Source organism: Prinia subflava, chromosome 2 (genome assembly GCF_021018805.1).
Source record: "Prinia subflava isolate CZ2003 ecotype Zambia chromosome 2, Cam_Psub_1.2, whole genome shotgun sequence".
Lineage (NCBI taxonomy): Eukaryota > Metazoa > Chordata > Aves > Passeriformes > Cisticolidae > Prinia > Prinia subflava.
The window spans coordinates 23,427,209-23,453,633 of NC_086248.1; the positions used below are offsets into that span (position 1 = coordinate 23,427,209).

At 42.0% G+C, this 26,425-nt stretch overlaps 1 protein-coding gene across 1 annotated transcript in view; it reads left to right on the forward strand.

The window, feature by feature from the left end:
• The window catches only part of AGPAT5 (1-acylglycerol-3-phosphate O-acyltransferase 5), a 54,923-nt gene extending 47,461 nt beyond the window's left edge, over positions 1–7,462 (forward strand). Inside the window, exons 7-8 of the mRNA XM_063389349.1 lie at positions 2,906–3,029; positions 4,919–7,462. Of these exons, the coding sequence (XP_063245419.1) occupies positions 2,906–3,029; positions 4,919–5,144 (350 nt within the window). The 3' untranslated portion in view covers positions 5,145–7,462. The remainder of the gene's footprint in view (positions 1–2,905; positions 3,030–4,918) is intronic.
• The last annotated feature ends 18,963 nt before the right edge of the window (positions 7,463–26,425 follow it).

Consider the following 26,425-nt stretch of genomic DNA (forward strand, 5'->3'; position numbering starts at 1 on the left):
TAATTTGTGCATAATAAATTGCTTCAATAAGATTTTGTTTCTTAGCTTAATTACATAAGTCTTCTGGGAGTTAAGCTAATGTGAAATTAAGGGTCATGGGACCACCACAAACCTTTGAATGTTATGGTAATCAAATCCAGCTGTTTCTTCTCACAATCAGCCTCCAATATCTCGTCCTTATCCAATGCTGTTCTTACGTGATTGCTGTAACACTGTAGATTGGAGGAAGAAAAGTTGGGTTAGTTGCATTAAACACTGACATGAATTGGATAATTTAAAACTAGTAAGATTACCTGACTTGGTTGACTGCATGCATTACAGTGTCATCTGCAGATGTCCTGAATACCCAGGCTTTGGATAAAAGGATGTCAAATCGATCTGTGGGAATCATGACCTTCCCCAGGACAGCACTGAAGCAGCAGATCACACAGCCCTGAGTGAGGCTGAACTAAGTCAGACTCAAAAGGGAGGGTGAGGTTGTTGGGGAAAGCACCGGGATTTACAAAGGTGGGAAATAATGACAAAAGTTTAGGACCTTCACATATGGGGATTCAGTTTAGAGTGGCTGAAGAAGACCAGAGTGGGAAGTGGTAAGAATCAGCTTGCCCTGGAACTTGGGCCTAAGGTGGAAAGCCAGCAGCAACACTCTGATATTTGAGGAGGGAATTTTGTTGTCTAAGTAGAATTGTAGAATTGCTACACTCCAGCTTTGGTGGAGGAGGGTGTTTCTTTTGAAATACTTATGTCTTGAGTTTTGATTGGTTATATAAGTCTTTAATAATTTATATCTGAGTTATAAGTAACATCAGTAAAGACTTGTTTGTTCCTATGCAGAACAGCCCATGTGCTATGAAGAAAAAGAAATATACACTATACAATGCACAGAATGTTTTAAGTATCTCTTAAAGCTGGATCTTCAGCTCTAACTGAATATGTATACCACAGATGCTTTTTATAGGAGTCTAGTACAGAAAAAGACCAGATCATCTGGCTTCCAGGCATTTGTTTTCTAGATACAGTTTTGCATATTAGTAGAATGTTCCACTTAATAGGTAATGCCACTCAAAAGAGGATTTGTACATCATGAACATTATAAGCATTTAAGACATGGATGATACATCTGTCATTTTAAGATATTAATAGTACACTTTCATGTGCTCATATAGTCAATAACCTTCATGTAGTGGCCTGGATAGTATCCTTAGGGAAACAGCCCTGCAAATTCCTTTTTTCACATTTAAGCAAGAGAAAAAAATTCTTTTCAATAACACAGATTTCTCTGTGGTTGGTAAAAGCAATGCACATAAACCTGAAGAAAATGTCTACATGTACCATCATTCCAGACTCCAAGTCCTTAACTTGCCACCTTATACACTTAACTGCCATCTAATAGCTGTGGCTAGGAGAAGGTTCTACCAGAAACCTCTTGGCAGCAGCTGTGTTTGCTGCTCCATGGCCAAGAGAGGGACTCATGCCTGGATGGAGCCCTCATCCAGCTCTTCAGCTGATGCTGTGTGGCCATGTTGCTCCTTTTACATGTGGTTTGCTGAAGGGCTCTGTGCACGGCGTCCAGACAGAACCACACACAGCACCTTACGGATTTCTACATCCAAGCACCTCAGGGATCTCTTTATCTCTTTTCCTTCCCACCCCTCTGCAAGCACACACATATATTTGCATGAACAGGCTTTTAAAATTCCTTAAGGCAATTTCTAGTATGTGATAAGGACTGTTTTTACAGCAGAGTCCTTACAAATCAATAAACCTGTAAAGATGAAAAACCAATAGGGGGATATCTGCTTTGGCAGACAACAATAAAGATGTACATGCTGTAACAATTTATTTGCACATTCATTCCTCCAGATACCCCTTACAGTTACAGGTCAAAGTCTTCCATGCATCTGCACTGCTGTCCAAAAAATGTCAACAACCTAAAGGGACCACCCAGCCTGTGTTACATTTGTTGTCTGTATGTATTGTGGGAAGGCACTTCTGGTCCCTTTGCAAAATAGCAAATTTCCGAGGACTTGTATCCTCACATTGTGCAAATATCTCTGTCCAGGGATACTGTGGTTACTGCAGTACCCCTTGCTACTGATAAATGCAAATGGTTACCCATACACAGTGCGCAGGATTTCACATTTACAACATGCTGTATAGTACAGTAATCATGCCCAATATTTTTACCACTTGTTAGTTGTAAGAAATCCCACAAGGCCATTTGAGTAATGGAGTTTTGTTTGTTCTTAATGCTTGCTTGGTAAGTTTGTCTAGGGACAAATTGAGGAAATGGGGGGTGGGGGGAGCAGAAGGGAGGCAGTTTGCAACAGGGCTGTCTTGAGCTATGGGAGACAGAAGAAAAATGAAGGGATACCAAATGGCAAGCAGCATTTTGTTCTGCGTATTCTGCCCTATTCCACTTTTTAATTATAGGTTATTGCTTAAATTAAGCATACTATCTCCTGGAGATGCTTTGGGAAATCACTGTAATTCCAATTTTGTCATCCAGCAGCAAAGAAAATTTAGATTTGAAAAAGGACAAGCAAAGAGGACTACTAACTTTAAACAAAATTGTAGGATGGATAACTTTATGACATCAAAGTTACTGCATCTGACACTATTGAATGAGTAGACTGCTGCTAAGGTAGAGGGTAATGTTTTCAAGCACACCCTTTTACTGTTAGCAAGGTGTGTTTTAGGACAATTCTTCCATGTTGTACATGATAGTGGTCCATCATTTCAAGTGTGTAGGCCAGTTCAGTGGAATGCTCAGGATCTGAACATAAGGAGGGAAGGTTTTTGAGCACTGAAGTTAGGCTTCCAAGGCACTTACAGTCACATTTTTTGGTGTATTCGTAACTCAGTGTTTTTGTAACTCAGTCATGTTGTTTTGCTCTCTTTTTAGAGTTTCTTTGTAAGGAATGCCCAAGAGTTCATATTTTCATTGACCGAATTGAACTGAAGGACATTCCTGAAGAGCAGATGTATATGAGAAGGTGGCTTCATGAACGTTTTGAAATAAAGGATAAGTAAGTAGAAATATGTAGAACTTTCTGTTTCAAGAGTCTGTCTTGTTTATTTTGTGTTAACAAATATACCCAGGCTTTTTGTGTTAGCAGCAGTGCCAGCTGTAGGGCTCTCTGAAGAGGGGTGATGGTCCTATTAATACAATACAATACAATATAATATAATATAATATAATATAATATAATATAATATAATATAATATAATATAATATAATATAATATAATATAATATAATATAATATAATATAATATAATATAATATAATATAATATAATATAATATAATATAATATAATATAATATAATATAATATAATATAATATAATATAATGGTAAATATAACATATAATACAATATAATATAACCCTGTGGTTAAACCTTTTGCTCAGGAGGTTGGGATTCCTTGGGGTTTGACCTTCTTTAGATTGAAGAAGTGTGAGTCCATGTTCCAGGCAAGACTCATGTTAATCTGAATACTCCATTCATCTTCTCGTAGTTAAGTCCTGTGCAGGAATGTAAGATGCCTGTGGTAGGCAAGCAAAAAAACCAGTGTGATTCTGCCCTTGTAATCAGTGTTAAGTTGGAGTGATAGAGGGGCAGGTCTTGTTCTAATCTCTTCTGCCAAAATTGTTTACGAATCTTTCATCCAGACAGCAACTGGATAAAAACACAGCTAACCCCAAAATTCCTACCTTCACTGGGTAAATGAGGTGAGGCAGAAGTTTCATTTGCTCAGTTTTGAATTATGGCAAAAGTAAAGTGCCTGGCTTCTTCCAGCATCTCCAGATAAGGTCCCTAGTGAGTATAAGCAGCAGGTCCTGGGGAACCTTGTTCTCCAGAAGGACTTTGTTCCTAAATGTAGGATTTAAGTATTGTTTGAGAGATGATGGTTTAATTTGCCAGATCTGACTGAAGTCCTGCTTAAGGGAGCTGAATCTGTTTACTTTCTAAATCCTTGAATACTTTGAGTGAGATAGAAATTTCCCTGGGTCTGCAGTTCTGTTCTGCTTTAATATTGTTCTGCCAGTTTCACACTCCATGAAAGTAAAAAATGTATTCATTTCTCCTGAGAATTTTGAATTCATATAGAAGTTAACATGACTGTCTGTAAACATGGCACTCTTACTAAAGTGTCTTAGACATTAGGATCACTGAGAAGTTTTTCTTTTCTTTACTTTTGAAAGATAGAAAGTCCGAATTTAATTTAAATAGATAAGGAGCTGATACATAAATGTCTGTTCCTTTAGTTAAAGATGAACAAAACTGAATCATCCATGTGTCATTCTAAGCTCCTGTTCACTGGAACATTTTTCCTGGGACCAAAGCAGTCCGTCAATCAATTTTAGAGATAGTTAAAACAAAACCTCAGAATTTCCAGACCCATTTATTTCTGTTTTTGAAAACTAGGAGGAAAGAAGTTACTACTAAGCCAGTGATGTAGCATCTTACTCTTTCAAATTTATCTTCCAATATATTCAGTGTCTTGTTAGCCTTTGTTATTTATTAGTTTATTTTATGAAGATACTTCCTCCTCCTCCTCCTTTGGTGCTCAGTGTATTGTTTCATCCTACAATATTGTCCAGTGCTCCGGGCTTTTCTGCGAAATGTTGAATGAAAACAATTCTTGTCAACTTTTATATTCACTGTTGCAATTGGTCCACAAGGAAAATATGGCCTTAATGCTTGCAAGGGTTCAGGCTGAGTATTTTGATGTGCATGATATTCGTAAGGTGTACTCATTGTTTGAACTTGTTACAGAGGAGCTGCTACGTATCATGAGATCATTTGTTAAAAATGTTTGGTTAGAAGCAGTTACTGGATGAAAGTAAGATTGCTTAAAATGTCTTAAGCTACTGTCTGACTTTGACCATCTCCTTTTTCTCTGCTTATAGGTTACTAATAGAATTTTATGATGCAAAGGATTCTAAAAGAAGAAATAAGTTCCCTGGGAAAAGTGTTCATTCCAAACTAAGCCTCAAGAAAACTTTGCCATCATTGCTGTTTTTAGGTGGCCTGACTGCTAGTATGCTTCTGACAGAATCTGGAAGGAAACTCTATGTAAAAACATGGATATATGGAACTTTAATTGGCTGCCTGTGGGTTAGCATTAAACCATAAGCAGATGTTAGTCTCCAATCAGTGAAATGTGCAGTCTTTTCTTGCACATTGCACCAATTTTTTTCCTGACTTTATAGACAAAAAGTGTAAATAAAGCCTTATTGATCAAATATTGGAAATAATAGATTTTATGACTTAAGCCTCTGTGTGGTTGGTCTGGGGAAAATAAATGTAGATTTTCAAATTTGCTACTGATTTTTGCTGGAATAATGACAGATAAACCAAGTCATATGATAAATTGCTTTCCCCATGAACTAACATCTATCTCTCTGCAGATCTGAAGAAGTATGAGTTATGCATAAGGGTGTCTTATGTGGACCTGTGAATGTATTTACAGAGATTAATTTAGGGTATATATTTATTCTTCTGATATTCATGTTGAATTTTTGTTACTCTTTGGTGCATTACAGCAGCTCAGTTGCATCTATCCCAGCTGTATCGCAACTAAAATCAAAACTTCTTTTTTTTTTTAAATTTTGCTCTTCAGTTTTCACTAAATACAGTGTTCTTTAAAAGGGACTGTGTAAGCTGGCAAATCATGAGATGTTACCAGAAGCAGAATAAAATATTATTGAGAACTATTGTTCATGGAGAAGCAGCTCTGTTTATCTAGTGCATGATTTTTGATTATATTGCAGTATTAGGTGATTATTTTACATATGCAAAACATTAAATTGTACCAAGCAAACAGCTTACTTTGCGCACCTGGTATTTGTGCATAAAAGGAATGTGTGCAGTGTAAGGAAACGTGAAGTTTGTGTTTCTGGCCAGAACCCTTGTAGCCTCCCTTGTGTCTGCATTACCCCTCGCATCACGAGTGTTCAGCTGAGCTCACATTCCATGTGTATGTGCCATAAGCAGAAGTTTCCTGTTACCTCATGATTTTCTGGAAGCAAACCTTGTCGTTTGGGAAGCTCACAGAATCACTGTAACTTCAGGAGTGGTAATGAGGAACCTTCAGGTGTTCCTGCTAAATCTGGAGTGTGTGGCTTTCCCACAAATCTGATTTAGCCTGGTTGTTTCATAGACTGGCAGTCATCTCTATGCTTAGTATCCCACTAGATTATGAGTCATTGTAGGCCATGCAGACTGCACTTGGGTTGAAGTTATGGGGTTGATGTATATGATTTGCACAGTAGATGATAGTCACCGAAGTGCATAGCCTATCAGTATTTCACCTGCTTGAAAATATACTTTAAAAAGCAAAATCAACAAACCCTATGAAAGTCTGTGATTCCTAAGGCTGGTTGGTCTATTTGTTGGGGAAAGCCATTTCCTGATTCAAGGGAACGGTCTGTATTTATAGAAATGGGGTAGGAAAGAAGATGTATTTTATCTTCTTTCATTAAAGAATTGGACTCCCTGTATCAAAATTTAAAAAATAGAAAATATTTTTATATCACACTTGCAAGCTTTAAATGTGCATCTCTTTCTAGCTTTAGTACGATTTGTCTTGCTTTAGAGTCCATTGTGAGTTAAACATCTCTTGAAATTATATCTCAGTTTTTTCAGATTCCACCATTGCCAGTTAATTAAGGGTTTTACTGTGTGAGGTTGGTTTTGTTTTGTCTTTTTTTAACAGATTGTTACAGAGGAATTACAGTTCCACCTTAAAATCATTCAGTACAACTTTCAGTTTGCAGTTCTGTGTCCTTCCATAATGGATTTTGTCACTGGAGTTATTTATATCAGTGATTGATTCAGGATATGTTGATGAACCATTTTAAAAACAATGACTGGGAACAATGTTGAAAAACAGTATTGTTATGAGGCTGTGAAAAAAAAAAAAAAAAAAAAAAAAAGCCATTTTATGTAACAGCCAAATGTGCTTACATGTAGTTCTTCCTATTCTCAGCTGACTGTTACCAGTGGGTATAACCAGAAGGCAACGTTCCTATGTTAGTGTGAGTTTTTTCAGCTGTGGAATGAAATTTTACTCTGACATGACTAAATTTCTTTGTAATAGCTAAGAATAACATTTAATTATACATCAAAAATAAATGCAAACTGCTTAATTCATTTGTAGGGAAATAACTGCTATTTTGGAGAGCCTAATTACATGAAGTATTGGATCTCTCTTGCTGTTTAAGTACCAGGAATATAATTGACACAGTGCAGCAAACAAACAGGATGTTTATTTTGAACCTTATTCTCTATGTTAATATTTTTTTTCTCCTTGCCATTAATTTATAAAGTTTTGAAACTGTAATTTGCTGATGTATTTGGCATTGGGAGTATCACATGCTATTTCTAAATATGCACTGATATTAACTTGAAATATTTCTTCATTAAAATAAGAAGAGCCAATGCTCATTCAACTTTTCTGTCCTGTCTGCTTGTTCAATTTTTTCTGCCCTTTCATGTTTGTAATTTGGAACTGTTTAAACAAAGGTACAAGTGTGGTTTTAAGTCCTCAATGGAAGGACTTGTGTGAGAAGCAGGCAACTGAAAGAAAACAACTTTGTCTTTTTTTCCCACGCAGCCAGAAATGTGTTGGAATTGATCTGTGCTTGTTTCAATGTAACACACCACCAGGTCAGTCAAATTGCAATAGCTTCTCGCCCTTGAACACCTACACCATTAGCTGCTCATTAATTATGTTCATTAGCATGTAGGACCAGCTTCTGTCCAGGAATTGGCCTCAGTGGCAATAGGCCTTGGCCTGATAGCACTGGCTGAGCGTGGACAGACCCAGGGGCAGGGAGGTACTGCAAATACCTGCAGCATACCTTGGTAGCAATGTCACCAAAGTTGTAGTGATGTGTTAAATCTCAGAAGGACCTTTATGTTCAAAAACTGCCTTTGCCAGCTGTATCAATGCCTCTGATAAGAGCTGTTTTCCTCACACAAGTACCACTGTATGCACAAGCTGTGTTTAAAACTTGCAAGACCACCACTAAATGCTAGTTCTACAATGGCATCCTTGTGTTTACTTTTGGGGAAGGAATTCAGCTAAGTAAGCATTAACTTACTTGACGGAGAACGCAAATGTGAAGTGACAAAACATTGTGTGATACTGGAGCAAAGAAATGACTGAGGGGGACACGAGGGGCTCCACCCAGATGCAGTCCTTTGCTAACTCCTCTGCAGCATTTTACTGTAATACTTGTTTTTTCCTCCTTTCAGTCAAATGTAGCATACCTGTAAAACTACTTTTAGTACTTAAAAGTTGGCCCCTGATTATTTTTGGTATTTTATCATGCAGAAAATCTATATACTTACTTCAAGGGAGAGAGAGGTAACTATTTTGTGTTGGGATAATGAAGAGGACCATGAGCAGGTTTGGGATTTTTGGCTTAATGTTAAAAGTGAAAAAAGATACTTTTCCCGGTACCACCTCCAAGTAAAAAAAACCCAATGGCAGAAATCTCAACTATGCAGTAGAAAACCAGCTAACAGGTTCAGGATCTTGGCAACTGCTTTATAAATGCTTTTCCATTCTAAATATGGAAACCAGAGTTTGGTCCTCACCTGCAATTCTAGGTCACTTTTTAACAGAGTGGCTCTGGTGGCAGGGCTTGGGGTTTCCTTGTCCTCATTTTCATGTTCTTGCCTGTCTCGTCAGTTTGGAGCTCTGTGGTTCCAGTGTGCTACACAATTTGCTGAGCATAAGACAAAAGAAGAAATTGTTACTTTAGTTTGTATAATGGCAGAAGTCACACAAGTAAAACACAGCATGTCCAGAGAAGGAAAAGCAACAATAATCTGAAACAAAGATTAGAAACATCAGCTCCAGTCAGGTATGACCACATCTGATTTATTCCAGGGAAAAATTGTTTTCTGTGTGAGGTCCAGTTTCCCTGTCAGCATGGTGAATATTTCTCCCACCTGTCCAGGTTCAGTCCCGATCTGCAGCCTTACCCTAGGCTGACTGCGGTCTCTTTTTCTAATGACTTCTTCAAAACTTTTCAGACTGATGCGAATCACGGATTTACTTCATTCTTCTGGAACCGAAGAGATTCCCTATTTGTTTTCAGCCTGATAAACCAGTGACAGACCACTGCCACCCACCTCCTAATATGTTCTCCTCTAGAGGACTGGCATTTGGTGGGCAGATGCCAGAGGAAAGGCAGGGGTCCATTGCTGGTGGGCTGGAAGGAGGCGTTGCTGTTCAAAAAGGGGATATTGAGCTCTGAGCTACTTGGTCTAGTGGAACGTGTCCCTGCTCATGGTAGGTGGCCTGAAACTAGATGGTCTTTAAGGTTCCTTCCAAACAAACTACTCTGTGAGGTCTGTGTTAGACATCCGAGATGGATCTCCCTTCCTCCTGCCTGTGCCAGAGTCTGATCCTTCACTGACTGGCACTTGGCATGGCTTTGAGTAAAAGCAAAGGCCAGACATTCCCCTGAAAAACAGTGACTTGTTCCTGGTCATATTTGTGATGTGAAAGCTCCATTAGCTAGGCTTGTACAAACTATTCCACAGCCTTTTATCTTCTGTGGGAACTCCGTTTTCGAAGGACATTTTGATGCCTTTGTTTGTATTCCCTGTGTGACTAATTCAAACCAGAGCCATTTCAACCTGTTTGCCTGACAGGCCCAGAGAACCTACAGAGGATGCAGATGTTCAGGGGCAGAAGTTGCCTCCAGTTTTCTGGCTGTGCAGTGACAGAGCTGCTGATCAGAACTGCCGGGGTCCCCACAAAACCTCTGCAGAACACAGGCCCCTCAAATCCCTGTCCCACCATCACAACCTGTGAGAGGCATCACCATAGGCTGCCAGTACAGAGTGGTAGGTCCTAAAACCCACTTGGCTTGTTTGTAAAGTATCCGGGATGTGGTGTTCTCTCTGTAGGGTGGGCTGGGCTTCATTGGTGCTTTGAAGCATGGATGAGCTCTGAGTTGCATCAAAGGGGCATTTAGGGCATCAAAGCCCAGTCACTGGGATGTGCAGTAGGAGATACAGTCTCAACAACTCCTGGCCTAAGAAAGACCAGAGATATTTTACTTTTCTCACCATTCCATGCCCTCAGGGAGTCCCCAGTGCTGCTTTTCAGCAGGCTAGGTTTGAAAAGATTTGAAGATCTATAGGGCCAGCATGACTATCTGATGCCAAAGGCATTGGCTGGGTTCCTGGATGTCTGCATTCAGCTTTGGTCCTGGGCATTTCTGAACAGCCCTAGGAATAAGGTGGAACCAGACATGGCCACAGCTCAAACCAATCTGCAGGCAGAGGTTACAGAGAGAGGAATAGGGGAAGGGTTCCACCCTAAAGTGCCATATTTTTGAAGTGCCTTTCCGTGTTTGGAGTGAGTCCGGCACACCATGGGCACCAGCAGATCTGCAGTTGTTGTGTCCCACACTCCACTCCTCCTTCCCTGTCTTCTTCAGGGACACCCGCAAAGGCTGAAATTGCCAAAGCAGTTTTGAATTTCTGGATATAACCAGACCCTGGCCTTATTTAGCTCTGCAATTGCTTCATCCAGTTGGGACCACAATGGAAACAATTTAATTTCAAGTTGGCCAATATAGGAGAGGTGACACTGTAATGATCCCAAAAGGTATCAAATGCTGTACAGCTTCAAACACAAATAGAAGAATATGCAGATTTCTCAAGGCTGAAACCTGAACTAGAGGTATTAAGTTAAATTACTTTTCATGGTGTATGCATTACAGTCACTGGTCAAGGCTGTCATGGTTTAGCAGGCATTTGCATCTCCTATAGTGTCCATTGCGCTTCTGGCAGAAACACTGTAGGTCCAGAAAATGGCATTGCCTTTATGCTAGTTTGTACCCAAGTCCTATAAAGTCTTGCATGATAAACTGCCTATAAAATTTTGCCTCTAATCTATATAAGCTATGAGTATTTTTTGGCTTCTATAAGCTATGAAGCCTTCACTTTTTCTCACATGAGGTATAAAAAGTTGGTTTGACATCAGGAGGCTTTAATAAATTTCTGTTTATCACAAAGGATTGTATTAGTATGGTCACATACTGAGAAATGTTAAAAAGACTTTAAAAACACACAATGTTTTTATAGCCAGGGGAGATAAATCAAAATGCAGAAATACTTCTTTCTGTAATGCCACACTTTTAGCTAGGGCTTAGTTGTAGTCATAGGTGAATAACCTGGTTCATGCAGCTGTTTAAAGACAGAGAAATAGAAGTTGCTGGAGAAATGGTATATTTATTGTCCAGAAAAGGAAAGGTATTCCAAAGAGCTGAAAAATAACTCTTCATAACCCATAGCAGTACTGCTGGCACAGGATATGGTATTGTTTTCTAAGTTTAAACAGTAATAAGAGATTGTGCGTACGTATCCCGACACTGTCAATTGTATTCCTGACAAAATCACAAGAGATTCAAGAGGTGTCAATGCTTAGAACACATCCCCTTTTGCACTGGAAATGCCAAGTGGCTGCTGTCACTAGCTCATCCTGTGTATCCCTTTGGAATGCTGGCTGCTGCTGTCACAGCCAGTTTAAAACTAACAATTATTCTTGGCAGTGCAAAGGCATATGAAAGCAGAGGTGTGAACAGGGACATGTGCCATCACCAGGGATGCTGGGCACTGCGATAAAGCCTGGGCACCCCATCAATTAGCCCTGCAGAAACCAGGAGTGGGAACTCAGGCCAACACGGAGCTGCAGTCACGGTGACACAACCACGTGCCTGTTTGAAGGGTGGGTCTCAGCACAAGGGTGGGCAGTGGCAGCACCACAGAGGTTACACCACGTGCCTGGCAGAGGCAGTGTCTCCAGGGGCCACAGCAGGCTCAGCTGAAGTAACAGAGAGTTCATATTCCTTTTTTAACAGTAGAACAAATTTGAAGTTTAAAAAAAAGTCCTCTCCAAATTATATGACATCCCGGAAAGGAAGGAGACCTCCTGAACCCGCCATGTTTGGAGTAATTTTGAGATCAAATGATGCCATAAAATAATTGAATAATGGTCTGCCAGGCTGCAGGTTCTCATCCCTCTCTTCTTTGTCAGCTCAGGTCAAATCTTTCCACATGCAGTTATAAGCTTCCCTTATTCCTTAGATGACTGACCTAAATTAAGCCTAGTTTGCAGAAGAATTTAGGACTTGCAGATGCTGGAGAAGGCAACACATAAAGAACATGCACACATCACTATATCTGGTACAATGTACTTCTTGGATTGAATAATCTGGAAATACTTCCAGGCTCTGGTTTTCTGTTTGTAATATGGTGGCAGTGCTCTTGCATTTTAGAGGTGTTCAACAAACACTTCATTTTGTGAAGTTTTTGTGCTTTTTTATAATATTCACCGTGATGGTATCAGAAAGAAATGTATGATTCTGTCCTCACAGCCAGGTTTATTTACCAAAAAGTCAGTGATGGATGGGAAGACCATCTGAGTGAGCTCAAGTGTTCTTAAATGAGCTCAGAATAACATGCAGAGAGGCCAAAATGAGATCTTTCACATCCTTTTCCCACACACCACTTCCCAGTTGCCTCCATGTTTTGTTGTGCTTCAGTCTCCTCTTCATCCCCTCAGTGATGGAGATTTCCACCTCAGTGTTCACACACTTCAGGTTCCCCCAGCTCTCTGCCAGGATTGCTTTTGTCCATTCCAAGTCTACTTTTCCAAATTATCTCCTTCTCTTGCATGTCTCACCCCCTCTAGATGCAGTTCAACTGATGTCCTTCATGTAGACTGGAAACAGTTTAAAAAAAAAAAAAAAAAAAAAACCAAAAAAACAAACTAAAAATCTGTACTTTCAAGTATCTGGATTTAAAGCTGCTTTGGCCTGAAGCACTTAGGAATTGCAAGTTCTAGGGAAGTCCCACTCCAGGCCCTGGAGCATGTCCCATGCTCATGAACTCACCAGAGAACAAAGCCTGCAATGTCTAGCTGGCCTCTGGCAAGCACATGTGAACTGCAGCTGGCTTGGTTTTTATCCAAAGCTCTAGGAATTGGCCAAATTTTCACTGAGAGTATAAAAAATCCATCTCAACAGTAAGGTTAAATTTTGTCCAGTTCCAAGTCCTTCTTGCAATAAGAAAAAAAAAGCACCACTGCTTTTCAAGGATTTCCAGACTACTCAGTGGGGAAAGGGGGTTTTTATTTGTCTTCAATCTGGCCATGATTAGGTCAAGAAAAAAAAGGTGCTCTCGGAAACATGAACTGTTTTGTTCAGTTTTTGGCTGAAACTTTTGAAGAAAACCTTCAACACATACCTGGCAAGCAAAGTGTGGCTTAAATATTTGCTAATTGGGCAAAAGTAATATATATAAAATTTTATATATATAAATTATAAATAAATCCAGGACTGAGAAGGCAAGATACATTGGGCAGTCCAAAACTTAGGTTGCACTATCAGCCATGTATATAAGCTTACATCTTTCCCTCCCTCAGCCTCAAACTCTGAGAAAATTTGGACTCAAGGATCGATGTGGGACTGGTTGTGGTTTGGATCAGTCTTTGTTTTTAACTGGATGTCTTCAGTGAATCCATTTTATGGCTGCACATATCTCAGATTTGCTTTCCATGTAATGAAGTTTGGCTACTTGAGCCAAACCTAGTAATATGCCTAGGAAGCTTGGCTATACAAAAGAGGTTACAAAGGTTTAACTAAACCAAAGGGCTGAAGCAGAGAGTAGTTAAGTTGTGCGGAATATCTACATGTTTTGTTTCCTCGTGTAAGCAAATACTGTGTTTTGTTCACTGAGTATCAGTTTCTAACACCATTCCTAAGTGTACCTTCATCATCCAGGACTGACATGTCTCAAATGCTTGGAATCAGTCCTGCCACCCAGGTGGAGTCAGTGTTGCTATATCCAAACTCGCTGGCTTATATTTCTACCTTCTGCCTGGAAGAATTTTGACAATTTGATTATCAAATGCATTAGAAACATGAGACTTTAAGGCTGAAGGAAAGAATGCAGGCTTTAATTGAAAAGTGAAGTGATTCCTGTCATGAAGAGGACCATACAGCACAGAGTTCTTCAGTCATACAGTATGTCTGTACTATATATTAGCAATAGCCACATATTTTGGATGTTCAGGCTCATGGGGTTCATTTTTGGGAGTTTCAGCATCCTCATGAGCCCTGCAGACAAGCTGGCCTGCCAGGGCAGCTGGAGTTTGCATCTTCATGCTGTGTGAGCTGGTTGTGAGAGGCAGAGCTGTAAGACCCTAGCACTCTGCCAAGCCTCATATCCTTTTCTGTTCTGGATCCAAGAGTTCCTCTTACACCACCTGCCACCTCAGTGACTCTGTTGACTTTGCACAGGAACAGAGCCAAGGAGCAGCTTCAGACAAATAGCAGAGATCTCGGTCAAGAGGCAAGTATGAGCCAAGAGGCTTGTGTTTGCTAAGATGTAATTTGTTCACAGCAGCAGCAGCTCAGCCAGCATCTTGGATTAAACCTCGGAATTTGGGCCCAGCTGACACATGCAGTGTGGATGCTGTCTTACACATTGCCTGACACGAGCCTCCCCTTGCTCATATCCACTCCCAAGGCACTCAGCCACCACTGCCCTGTGAGGCTCCATCCTCTGTGTATTTTGCCTTTTTTATTTCTGCTGTCATCACTGACTAAACATCAGCCCTGAGCACTGGGGTACCAGTTGCTTTTTTCCCTCAAAATAAACTCAAACTCACCTGTCCTCTCAGCAAGCCACAGTCACCAGTGGGTGACACTCCATCCCTGCTAGCTCAGTCTCTGTTGGAGGCAGGAGCCTGGGGCTGAATGCCCCATCGTAGCCTGCTTTCCATCCCCAGTAAGCCTGCAGTGACACAGGCCAGCTGAGCTTTTGGAAACACCTCACACCTCATTCCTGCCCTGGGAGAAGCCTTACACTGAGCTGCGCAGGAGGACCAGAGCGCTGTGGCAGTTTGTGAGCGGGGCCTGGAGCTGTGAGGGGTGGTTTTATCCAGCAGCACGCACTCGCTGGTGCCAAGCGCACTCCAGGACTGTGGCCGTGTGCCTGCTGGCACTGCCCTGGCACTGGCCAGCGCATGCCTCTCGTGCCCACAGGAGCCCACCAGCACACAGGGAATTGTGTGGGTGTTTGGGCACGAGGACTGGTAGCTTTTTCTCTCCGTTATCTAGCGTTTTCCCCACATTACCCACAAATACAGAAGGGACACGTCGGTTTTCATTGCAGTGAAGAAGTCAATCCCAGATCTTTCTGTGTGGTTTAGAATAAAGGTTCAAACCTGAGCTGCCCTGCACACACGGCTTTTGTGACAGTGGCTATCCTAAGGCAGGCACTTTCTGTAGGACAGATGTTCCCTCAGGAGCCCTGTGCCAGGGCGCTGGGCAGCCCGGGCTGTGGCGGACTTTTCCACCTGCTCTCTGCAGACAATCCTGCTTTGCCCACACGAGCCCCAGGAGCAGCCCCTGCTGAGAGCCGCCATCGGGAGACAGCGCCTGCGGGAAACCCGGCGGGAAGGGAAGGGAAGGGAAGGGAAGGGAAGGGAAGGGAAGGGAAGGGAAGGGAAGGGAAGGGAAGGGAAGGGAAGGGAAGGGAAGGGAAGGGAAGGGAAGGGAAGGGAAGGGAAGGGAAGGGAAGGGAAGGGAAGGGAAGGGAAGGGAAGGGAAGGGAAGGGAAGGGAAGGGAAGGGAAGGGAAGGGAAGGGAAGGGAAGGGAAGGGAAGGGAAGGGAAGGGAAGGGAAGGGAAGGGAAGGGAAGGGAAGGGAAGGGAAGGGAAGGGAAGGGAAGGGAAGGGAAGGGAAGGGAAGGGAAGGGAAGGGAAGGGAAGGGAAGGGAAGGGAAGGGAAGGGAAGGGAAGGGAAGGGAAGGGAAGGGAAGGGAAGGGAAGGGAAGGGAAGGGAAGGGAAGGGAAGGGAAGGGAAGGGGCACGGCCGACTCGGGAGGAGAGGGCAGCGGGCGCTCGAAGGCATCTCCAGCCCAGCGCTTGCCTTTACCACCATCTCGTGGCCAACCGGCAGATCCCAGCGCCGGGCCGCTCTCAGCATCGACAGCAAAGGGAAGGGGCAGGGAGCCGATCCCGCATTTTACAGTCAGCGCTGCCCCCGTGACCCCCGGCAGAGGAGAGGCCGGGAGCTCACTGAACGGGGTGGACCAAGGGCGAGGGAAAGCGGCCGCGGGTCCATTCCCAGGCGATGTGCCCAGCCCAGGACAGGTCATTCCCAGGTGATGTGCAATACCTGCCCAGACCTGGACAGGCCCGAAAAGATCTGACAGACCTGAGCCCATCTGCACTCACCAGGCCCACAGAACCTGAGTCAGAGACATGCCTTCCAAGGAGCCCTCAGTTCTGAGGGGTGCTGAAGGAGGACGTGGTATTTCTCCTCCAACACAGACATAAATAGGGTCTTCAGGCAGGAAGAAAAGATCGTGCCTGGTCCTTTTTCTGTGGGATGGTCAAATAAACAAAACCAGTGACAATAGCAAGACAGGTTCACAGGAGAAACCAAGAAAATCAGCTTAAAAACCAGAATTTCACAGAAGGGCAGAAAAGGAAGAGAACTGCCAAAGCGATGGAGAAGATTTATGATTTCCTACTGAAAATATGTGAAGCAGTTTTGAGCTTCAGTTTAGCAGCTTTTAGAAACCAGTGACAGTAACAAGCCTTAATGCACCATGCATTTATGTAGGAAGCTCACTGAATGCACCACGGACTAATTTCTACGTTTGAGATTTTCTCTGGCCTGGTGATGAATCAGAAGTGGTCTTGGGGATGTGGGTGTGCAGGTCAGTGAGCTGCAATCTGTGCAGGGGCTGAGGACCAAGGCAAGGCAAACCCAGTGATGCTTACTGAGCATCCTCAGAAAACACAGTATCCGAGCAAACACTGCCTGTGGCACATGTGGTTTACCCATGCAGAGCCTAGTTAGCTGGGCCTCAGGTCGATGCATTGACTAACCAGAACATTTTGGGTTGGAAAGGTTTCACAAAAATCATTGAGTCCAACTCTTAAGAGAATGGCCCACACAGGAACTTTGTCATTATGAGCACGATACTCTGACCCAATGAACCAATGTCACAGAACAAAATACTTCCCCCCTTGCTCCCCCCATCTCCTACTTTGCTACAAAAACCAGAGAGAAGAGAGATCCCTGTATTGTGACTTCCATCTCCTTCAGAAAAAAAGCCTTTTTCATCTCATTTTTGAGGGATCCCTAGTGTGGACTGTTTTGTCTTTGGATCCTGTTGCCAAGCCCTCTGCATTCCTTTGCTCAATTCTTGGCTGTCCCAGCTAGAAAAAGGGTGTCTGATTTAAATCTGTGGGTGGTGATCAGAAGGTCCCCAAGCTGTAGCTGTGCAGACAAAGATTTGGCTCTATCACTTGTCTCAGATAACTTGAGACATCCATGATATAAACAGCAAGAGCAGATCTGGACTTCCTTATAGCAGACAGAGGAGTATCTCTTTTTACTTCTCTATCTCTTGGGAAACAAATGCATATCCAGTGTTTCCTTCATCTGAACAATTTTAGATATTGATTCCAGGACAAGATGAAACAGAGCCTAGCCTGATTCATTATATTGACTATATGTCTGCAGGCTGTAAGGAGTGGCCAGCCTGAATCATTATATTGACTGTTATATTGACTAAATGTCTGTATGGACAGCCCAGCCTGAGCAGCTCTGGCACAGACACCCGTGGTGGAGGTTGACTGCCTTGAGCCAGGGGGATGCTGGGCCCTGTCCCTCTGCCTCCCCTGGGGCATCAGAGACACCCCAGTGCCTGCAGCCCAGGGGGAAGGGCTGCGGGCAGTGTAGACACCCCTGGGCAGAGGGGTCCCCTCCTACCATCCTCTGCCCCTGGCCTGGGGCACAGAGGTTGACATGCAGTGCCAGCCTCTCAGTTAAAAACTGAGCTGCCAAAGCAATGTGTGTGGTTTGGCTTGTGTGTCTTGAGGTCCTCTCACAGGTCCTCTCACCCCTTTCCTTTGGGGGTGGGCCTCAGGAGACATCTCCCCTCTTGTCAGGTCTGCTTTCTCTGCCTTCTTGTTTTCTTGATACCCAGCTGATATGGAGCTACTTGTTTTGTCCTGTGGACACTAACAGAAGCCGAGTTATATTTAGCAATATTCCCATACAAAAGATCAGTCTTGTTAGGCAATGTTGGATGTACTGCATCTAGTGAACTACATGGCTAAGTGCCATACTCTGATCCAGAAATTTCTATTGCTCAAGCAAACAGGAAGCCCAGAAAATGCAATTATGTGCCTTAGAAAAATCTAGGCCATTGGTAGATCTATTTCTAGCTTACTTCAGAAATTTCTAAAATAGATTTCAAGGTAGTTAGTGGTGCACTTAGAGGATGATCGAGAAACAAACCTTGAAGCTTAACACCATTATTCACACTGAAAGTTGGCACAGTGAGATGGTTGGGGCTGTGGGGTCTGCACAGGTTCAGCTGTGACATCCCCATTGGGTTCAGAGTAAATTACTCCTATCTGGTTTTCAACAAACTTGCATTAAAGTCACTGGACTGTTACAAGTTTTATTTCCCCTCTCAGGCAAGATCACTTGCTCTGTGGTGCTAATTATCTCCTAAGTGTTCCTGTTGTTTAACTCTCCATGCAGAGTGATGCATGATGAAAGCAGGGCTGTATTTTATTACATTATAATAGTGTTTCTCAAACTCCTGTAATGAAATACCTGCAGCACAGCCAGAATGTCCGAGGCATCCTGGTGTGTGGCATACCATATGCAGCTGTGTGGTTTTTTGTCTGTGCAGCCCACGGTCAGTGAGAACCAAAGAACAGAAAATGGAGGAATTGGTCTTGTCTCACATTAGAGGATTGGACTCTATGAGAGCAGAGCTTTTCAGACCTCCTTGGGGCCTGTCTTCTTGAGTGAACTGTGGAAGGACAGACAAACCAGTATTGCCTCTCTCAAAACTGGCCATCATTCTAACTTTTGTCCTTGCTAACATACTCACTGCAACTTACAACTTTCCTCACCTCCACAATGTACCATCTAGCACATGCTTTTACTGCTCAGAGAGAACATAACTCATATTGCCAACAGTTTGGTTTATATTTAGTTGTTATTAAAAGCTGGGGGAATCAAATAAAAGACACTTATTGGCTCTGAGAAGCTCTGCTCTGCAGGCAGTCAGATGAGATGACCTTGAGAGCTCTCCCATTTCTGGTTGCTGCAGTAATCACTGCTGCTGGGAAAATGAGCCTGAACAAGATGAATTCAGCACCCAATTTCATTACATTTTTCTGAGCTTGTGGGTTTTTTATGGAAAAGCACACTCCACATTCTCAGCTTTTTTATTTCTCTGTTCAGTTGTCCTAACGGTTTCTATCATCCTTATTTCATGCAGTCTTCCCTCTTTTTGTTCCCTTCCTTGTGCTTTGTAGAACACTGCTCTCTTAACCAGACACACAGTGCATCTTTTTATGTGTCGTTTTCTTGTATGATTGCTACTTCTGTTACTTTGTCTTGGCCCTTCCCTCTTTTTTACTTCTCTTTACTTTGAGATACTCTTTTCCCCTACGTTTTTTTGTTTGTTGTTGGTTTGTTGTTTTGTTTGTTTGTTTTTTGTTTTTTGTTTTTTTTATCCTGGATTATAAGCTGTTTCTTGGACTGGATCTTTATTTTTTCATGTAAAACTCGTTGCATTTCTTTAATCTCTAGTACAATCTCACCACTTATACTACATTGACTTCATTGATTTCAGAGGAACTGGAATGGATAAGAGGATAATCCAGTTTGGAAGAGATCAAAAGACAGATAGTACAAAATGGTAAAATGAGAAAGAGAAAGCTTATAATAATCTTTAAGGTAGATGTTCCTGGGTTGCAAAGGGAATACTCTGCCTGGATTTGCTAGACCCAGGAGCAGACATGCTGGCATGACTGCTGTGTGCAGCTGGGCATGCCTTAAACTCACTTGAGCTTTCCAGAGCCAAGTAATACAGGTCAGGTCACATACACCACTTCCCAGCATTCTTACAGAAGGGCAATGTATTCATCCACTAGACACAGTCCCATATTACAAGTGAATTTTGGCCTACAGCTGTCTTGGGAAACTCACATTATACAACCTGCATTTGATCACCTTTTTCCCCTCTAATTTGATTTCCCTTTTTCTCTCTCAGTGATGGAGAGCTCTTCTTTTTCCCACTATATTTATCTGTGGGCTATGAAACACAAAGAACATCCCTTTGTTCAAATAATCTGATATAATTTGTTAAGGACAGAGAAGTAATGGGATTAGGGAGACTATTTTTATTTATGAATATCAACCTATCAGTGCTATCAGCCCAGTCTCCAGCATGAGGCAGTTATACAGCTCCACAGCACTTCCCATTGCCGTAGTTTATTCCTTGGCTTGTACTTGGGTCAGCAGCACAGTGGCTTAATTGCTAGACTGTGCAAGAAAAAAACGTGGATTAAAGGACCAGACCTAACAGCACTGAGTCTCTGAGCCAGGCTATCAGTTATTTCAGTCACCTTCCTGATGACAGAGCTTGCAGGGCTGGTAATGCTGCAAGCAGTGTGACAGCAAGTAGGGTGAGGCTTCTATTCCAGTCTACTGGTATGCATTCTTAAAAGGTTGGGTTTAATCCAGGCTAATACAGACATGATGTTTTACTATCTCAAACGTACTCATCCTATATAATTCTGTTAGCTGTGTTCATAGCCCCCTGAATGACACAGATGCCATTCCAAGCACCTTCAAAGTCCCCAGGATGTCAGGATAAGCATATCCCCTCACTGCTCTGATGGCTCCAGTTAAAAAACAATTTTCTAGTGTTCAAATGCTCTCTCCAACATAATGGTTTAAAAATCAAAAGCAAAAGCAAAAGCAAAAGACCAACATAAACTAGGAGTCAGGCGCTGTAAGACCTATTTTGCAAAGCTGACCTGCTGAGTAGCCTGTGGTGGTCCAGCCCAGCCCAGTGGATGCTGGCCATGCCATGGGATTCCATCAGCCTCTGATCATTGCAAATAACGAGCACAGCCCTCCCCAGTGGTGACAGAAACCATCAGGGGTCACACTCTATATTTCACATTGGTGCTAACACAAAATCAGAACGGCTGTCAACACTGAAAATGCTGTAAAGCTGAAAAGTGGAGAAAGTGGATACAATGTAGAAGTATATTAAATCATGTCTTTTTAAATTGCATGGTATTAAAAATTTCTCAAAATAGCTGCACTAAAAGTTGTCTTGACAATGTTCTCAGTGAAAATGCAGTAATTTTGTTTCTTTTACCTAGAGCAGATTATAATGGCGATAGGAATATACCATCCCTTAAATAGAATTGACAGATTCTTTACTAAAAGAAATTGCTCCTTTTGGCTTTACAATGGATATACTTTTCATAGCAGGTGTGTTTAAGAGTTAATTTTCCTAATGAACACAGACAGCAGCCTGACTTTCCCATGCTGCCCTGCAGATGCAATATTGACTTACCTTTTGTTGTCTAAAGCTGTCAGGATTGTATGTGCTGACAAAACTGGAATTTTGCTTCCTGTCTCACAGCTTTTCACCTGTCCCCATGCACGTACCCATCATTTCCCATCGTTCCATCAGTTTACATAATTCCTCATGCCACAGCCCATAGATCCCTGCATCTTGTTCCTGCTGCTCAGGATGGTCACTGGGCGCTATCCTTGGCCAAGTGCATCAGGAACAGTAATGTTTTCTCCTGCCTGTTTTTCTCAAAGGAAAAATTGGCCAAGGTTTGTGGGGAGGCTTTGTTTAGGCACTAAATATGCTCAAGTGGTGAAAAACCAGATTTGGTACTTGGTGACACCTTTCAAATTCCACCTCCATGACTCTCAACCGAGTGATGCCTTGTGAAGGCTGACTTGGAACAGAGACTAGACAGAGCTAGAAAATAAAGTAGGTATTTATTAAAAGGCCTTCAAGGATACACCTTGGCATTACAAGAGCTTGGCCAGGGCTACACCCAAGGTGGACCCAAAATGGTCACAAAATAGACGCCCAGTCACAAGGTCTCACACTTTTATAAGTTTTGGTATACTTGCATATGGAGGTTTAAATGTCCAATTACAGCTTCAGGTTGTGAGGTCTCATCTTTCTTGTTTTCTCTCTTCAGTCCACCATTGTTTGTGATGTTGGGCCTGAAAACTTGTAACGGTTGTCCTTGGTCTTCAGCAGGAAAAGGATTTGGTTTGTCTACCTACCCTGTGAAGAGAGGTCACTAGCACTTCAAATGAGGCTCAGAACTACACCCCATGGCAGCACAGCATCTTAAAAACATCAAAGCTAAAACTTAAGGCATCAGGGCAGTTAAGTTTCATAATTCCTCTTGCCTATCGTGGAGCTCAGGGCTTACATTATCACAGTAAGATTGAGGTGGGGCCTCAGAAAATTGTGCAGTCCAAGTCCAGGATCATCTAGCAGGGTCACTTAGAGCAGGTTGTCTTGCTGAGCCCCTGCATGCAGGCCAGCAGCTGACAGACCTCTTTTCTCTACTCTGCTACTGTGGAGAGAGATAAGATACGGAATTCCAGCTGCTGAAGCAAGGGAGGCAGGTTGGGGTGTGTTAGGAATTCCAGAGTAGCAGGTAGGAGACTATCATCCTGGACTGAGAGGGGGTTTCTAACAGGAGAGGGATACATGGGGTTTATGTACTAGTGTAGTGAGATAAGATATTAAAGAAAAGGTGAGGTTGGAAGTGTGTCTTCTTTAGTGTTTTTGTGCAGCCTATCTAAGGCATATTTGGAGAAAAGATAATTTCTCTCTTCTCCTTGTTCTTCCTCTGAAGTCCATGCAGGCAGAATGACAGGGTCCCTGGGTTAGGACTCATTTTGTGTTGCCTCACTTTTCCTTCCTGGAATCTATTTTCTCCTAAGCTTTGTGCTTTCAGGTGTTCCAGCTGCAACAGTTTTTATCAGGTGCGTATCACACAGGAAGCCTGATGGTACATCAGCCTTTCAGCTGCCGCCTGTTTGATCAGGTGCACAGAGGCAGTAGGGAGAATTCAAATTACTCTCTATCTGCATAATAGCTATCTCCCAACTCCAGAGCTAGAAAAGAAAGATGTTGTTTCCCATCTTTGCTTCTAAAAGCCATGGTTTTCAAACAGCCTTTTGATCTGACTTGCACTGACTGTCAAGGCAACCAGTTCCTGGCTTGCATACACTTGCTCTCCCTTGCCTACTCGGGTCATTAAACTTCAAGGCCTTGTTCACTGCTCTTGTTCATTTTGAGCTTGAGAAACTACTGCTGCCAGGTAGGTCTGTAGTGCTACTGTGCCACCTTCGTAAAGTTTCATGTCTGCTTTCCAAAGTAACATGTAAATCCATAGAGAGTTGTGCCACTAACATTCATTCATCACTAACTTAGTCAATGAATTGCATCAAGAAAACCAATTCGCAGTCATTTCAGTGTGACACAAAGCATGTCTCAAGAAAACAGAAGCATTGATGGTGAGTGCAAAAGACAATAAGGAAGAGTGGACAGATAAAGAGTGATTGATGATTTTAAAACTGTATGAATGTGAGAAGTCTGCATCTGATTAAAGAAATCCATTCCTCACATCTTCTCTCTCCTTTGCCCTGCTGATGGCAAGGGAGAAAATTCATCCCTTCTGTAAGCAAACTGAAGTCATTCTGATCTCTGTTTTTAATGCTTACTGCTGTGCCTTTTGTATTTCTATGAAGAAATACATAAAGAAAGAAAAGAGAGAGAAAAATTAGGTAAAGTTACAATAACAAGTGAGATACCAAGCAAAGATTAAAGCATGAAACAAAATGTTAGAAATCAGCATGAAGTCAAATGCACAAAAATTCAGCATTATATCTTTATGTCTCCTTTCCCCTCTCTGTCTGTACATTGCCTTGTTAGACTGTCATCAGCTTGCCATCTCACAAATCCCTGATATATTTTATATCTTAAAAACTGAAAATGCAGAAGGACAAAATTTCACTTTTAAATAAGGATATATTTCACATAGGATACACAAATTCTGACTAACCTTAATGTGTTTGAAGGAGTTTCTCAAGGAAACTTCTCTTTGGTGTTTGGTGTGGGCTGCCCACTCCGTGCAAGGAAGGCCATGAAAATCCACACTGGAAGGGAAGGGGACCCTCACTTCTGTTCTCACTCTGAGTCAAATGTGATGCTGCTCAAGTTTGTAAGGTCTGTATATGTATCTCTTTATATATGTGTGTGTTTCTAGGCACATATATCTGTATATAGGTACATATCTGTATATAGGTAATGCCTTGAAATTAATACAGCTTAATCCTGTTGAATCTTCCAAATCTGGAGGCGGAAAAAGAGTCATTTTTAGAATTGCAGCTTCACATAGATCCATCTAAATGTTGTCTATGCCTTCTTTTTGTCTGGATGCAAATCTCAATGCCTATGTATACAAGATATTTATTTTATTTGGTAACACTGCCTTGGGGTAAAGCCCAAGATAAAAGTGACTTGGTCCCTCCTTGTCCTGACCCTTTCTGTTTAGGTAAGAATAAAATTACAAGGTTAACTGGCACTGGAAAATCTTACACATTGGACAATGGAAAACTGCAGGGTTTCAGGGCTCATTCTGTTAATGAGTAGCAATAAATAGTATCTTTAGTCTTCCTATCTGGTTGTTTTGGATAAGCCAGCACTGTCTTATACTCTTTCAATTGCAAAGCAGACTCCCTGCAGGACGCCAACCCTGGCCAGCAGCAAGGGCGTGCTGTATGCACACCTGGGGAAATCTGCTCTATGGATTACAGTGTAATAAAGAGACAACCATGTAAACCTGGGCTTAGACACAACCAGGTGTGATAACTCCATGTACTGAGGTTACAAAGCTCATGTAAAAAGAAAGACAAATTAGCAACACTGCACTGGTGGCTCATTGAGGTGTTTACAGTGCAGACCTTCTCTGCACAAGCACAGAGCAGAAGCCAGGGAGAGGTGTAAACTGAGGAGTCCATCGCTGTTACAGACACACCAAAAACTTCTGTTTTCTCCTTGGGATAAAATTCATATTGTCTGGATACAGCTGTGTTTATGAGCTCAGCTAAGAGTATCTGGCCAGATAAATGTATCAAAGCTGAACAAAAAGGTGTGGTTGTATAAGCAAGGCAATTGTCTTCAAACATGACATAGGTGCCTAGTCATCTAACGCACTTGGTCTGGAGTATTCTGCCATGCTGAGACATTTTAAAGAAAATTTTGGTGGATGACAGCTGTGATTTCACCCATCCGTCCCTCAAGAAGAGACCAGTTCCAGTGGAAGACAATCCTCATAAAAGAATGGTTTACACAGAGCACTGCAGTATTGGTCATGTCAAAAAACATGGCTGACAACTCCCTGTGAACAGAGAGCAGCCCTCCGTCTTTCCCAGAAACACTGCTGAACTGGCAGGTTCAGTAGTTCAGCCTTATAATTTTAATGACATTTCATACTTACTAATATTGCTATTTCAAAGAGTCACAGAGTTCTTGAGGTCCAAAGGGACCTCTGGAAATGGTATGGTTTAACCTGCTTGCTCAGGCAGGGTGACCTAGAGCTGGCTTCCCAGGAACATGTCCTGACATGGCTTTTGAGTACCTCCAAAGATGAAGACTCCCCAGCCTCTCTGGACAATCTGCGCCAGTGCTTAGTTACCTTCACAGAAAAAAAGTGTTTCCTTGTATTCCAATGGCATTGCTGTGTTTCATATTTACAGAATCACAGAATCACCGAATCACTAGGTTGGAAGAGACCTCCAAGATCATTGAGTTCAACCCATGCCCTAACACCTCAACTAAACCATAGCACTGAGTGCCACATCCAGGCTTTTTTTAAACAGGCTACTGCTATTAACAATGAGGGGATGGAATACAGAGTTTCTAGAGCAACTAAGTTTTGAGCATCCATACACAACCTAAAAACTGACATAGAAGAGGCATGAAGGGAAAAATAAGGCAGTGAATTTCCACAATTTCTCGTTGTCTCAACCTTTTGAACTGCTGCCAACTGCAAATCTAAACTGGCATATTTCTTATTTTGCTGTTTTAAAAGGAGATAATTATAGCTCATTGTTCCACAGCTTACTGTACAAAATGCTGAGCAGTACTTCTGTCTATTCTTCTTAGGTCTGAGGAACTTTACCTTTGATTCTTGTGTCCTAGATAACCACTATTAAGCAGTTAAAAGTTCATTAAAAATGACGTCAAACATAGATGAAAATGCCAACAAAAACATGCCTGAAATGACAGATAAATAAAATGGTAGTGCCATTAGAAAGAGATTTTCTCTGACTATATTTTTAAACATATCTAAAGAACATTTTATATACTTTAATTATATTTGATGAAATTAATTTTCATTGGCGTAATTGTCTTAAGGATGTGGAATTTTAAAATGGAAATGATACTCTGAAGCATTACCCAATGAGGACATTTTCTGCAAATATTCATAT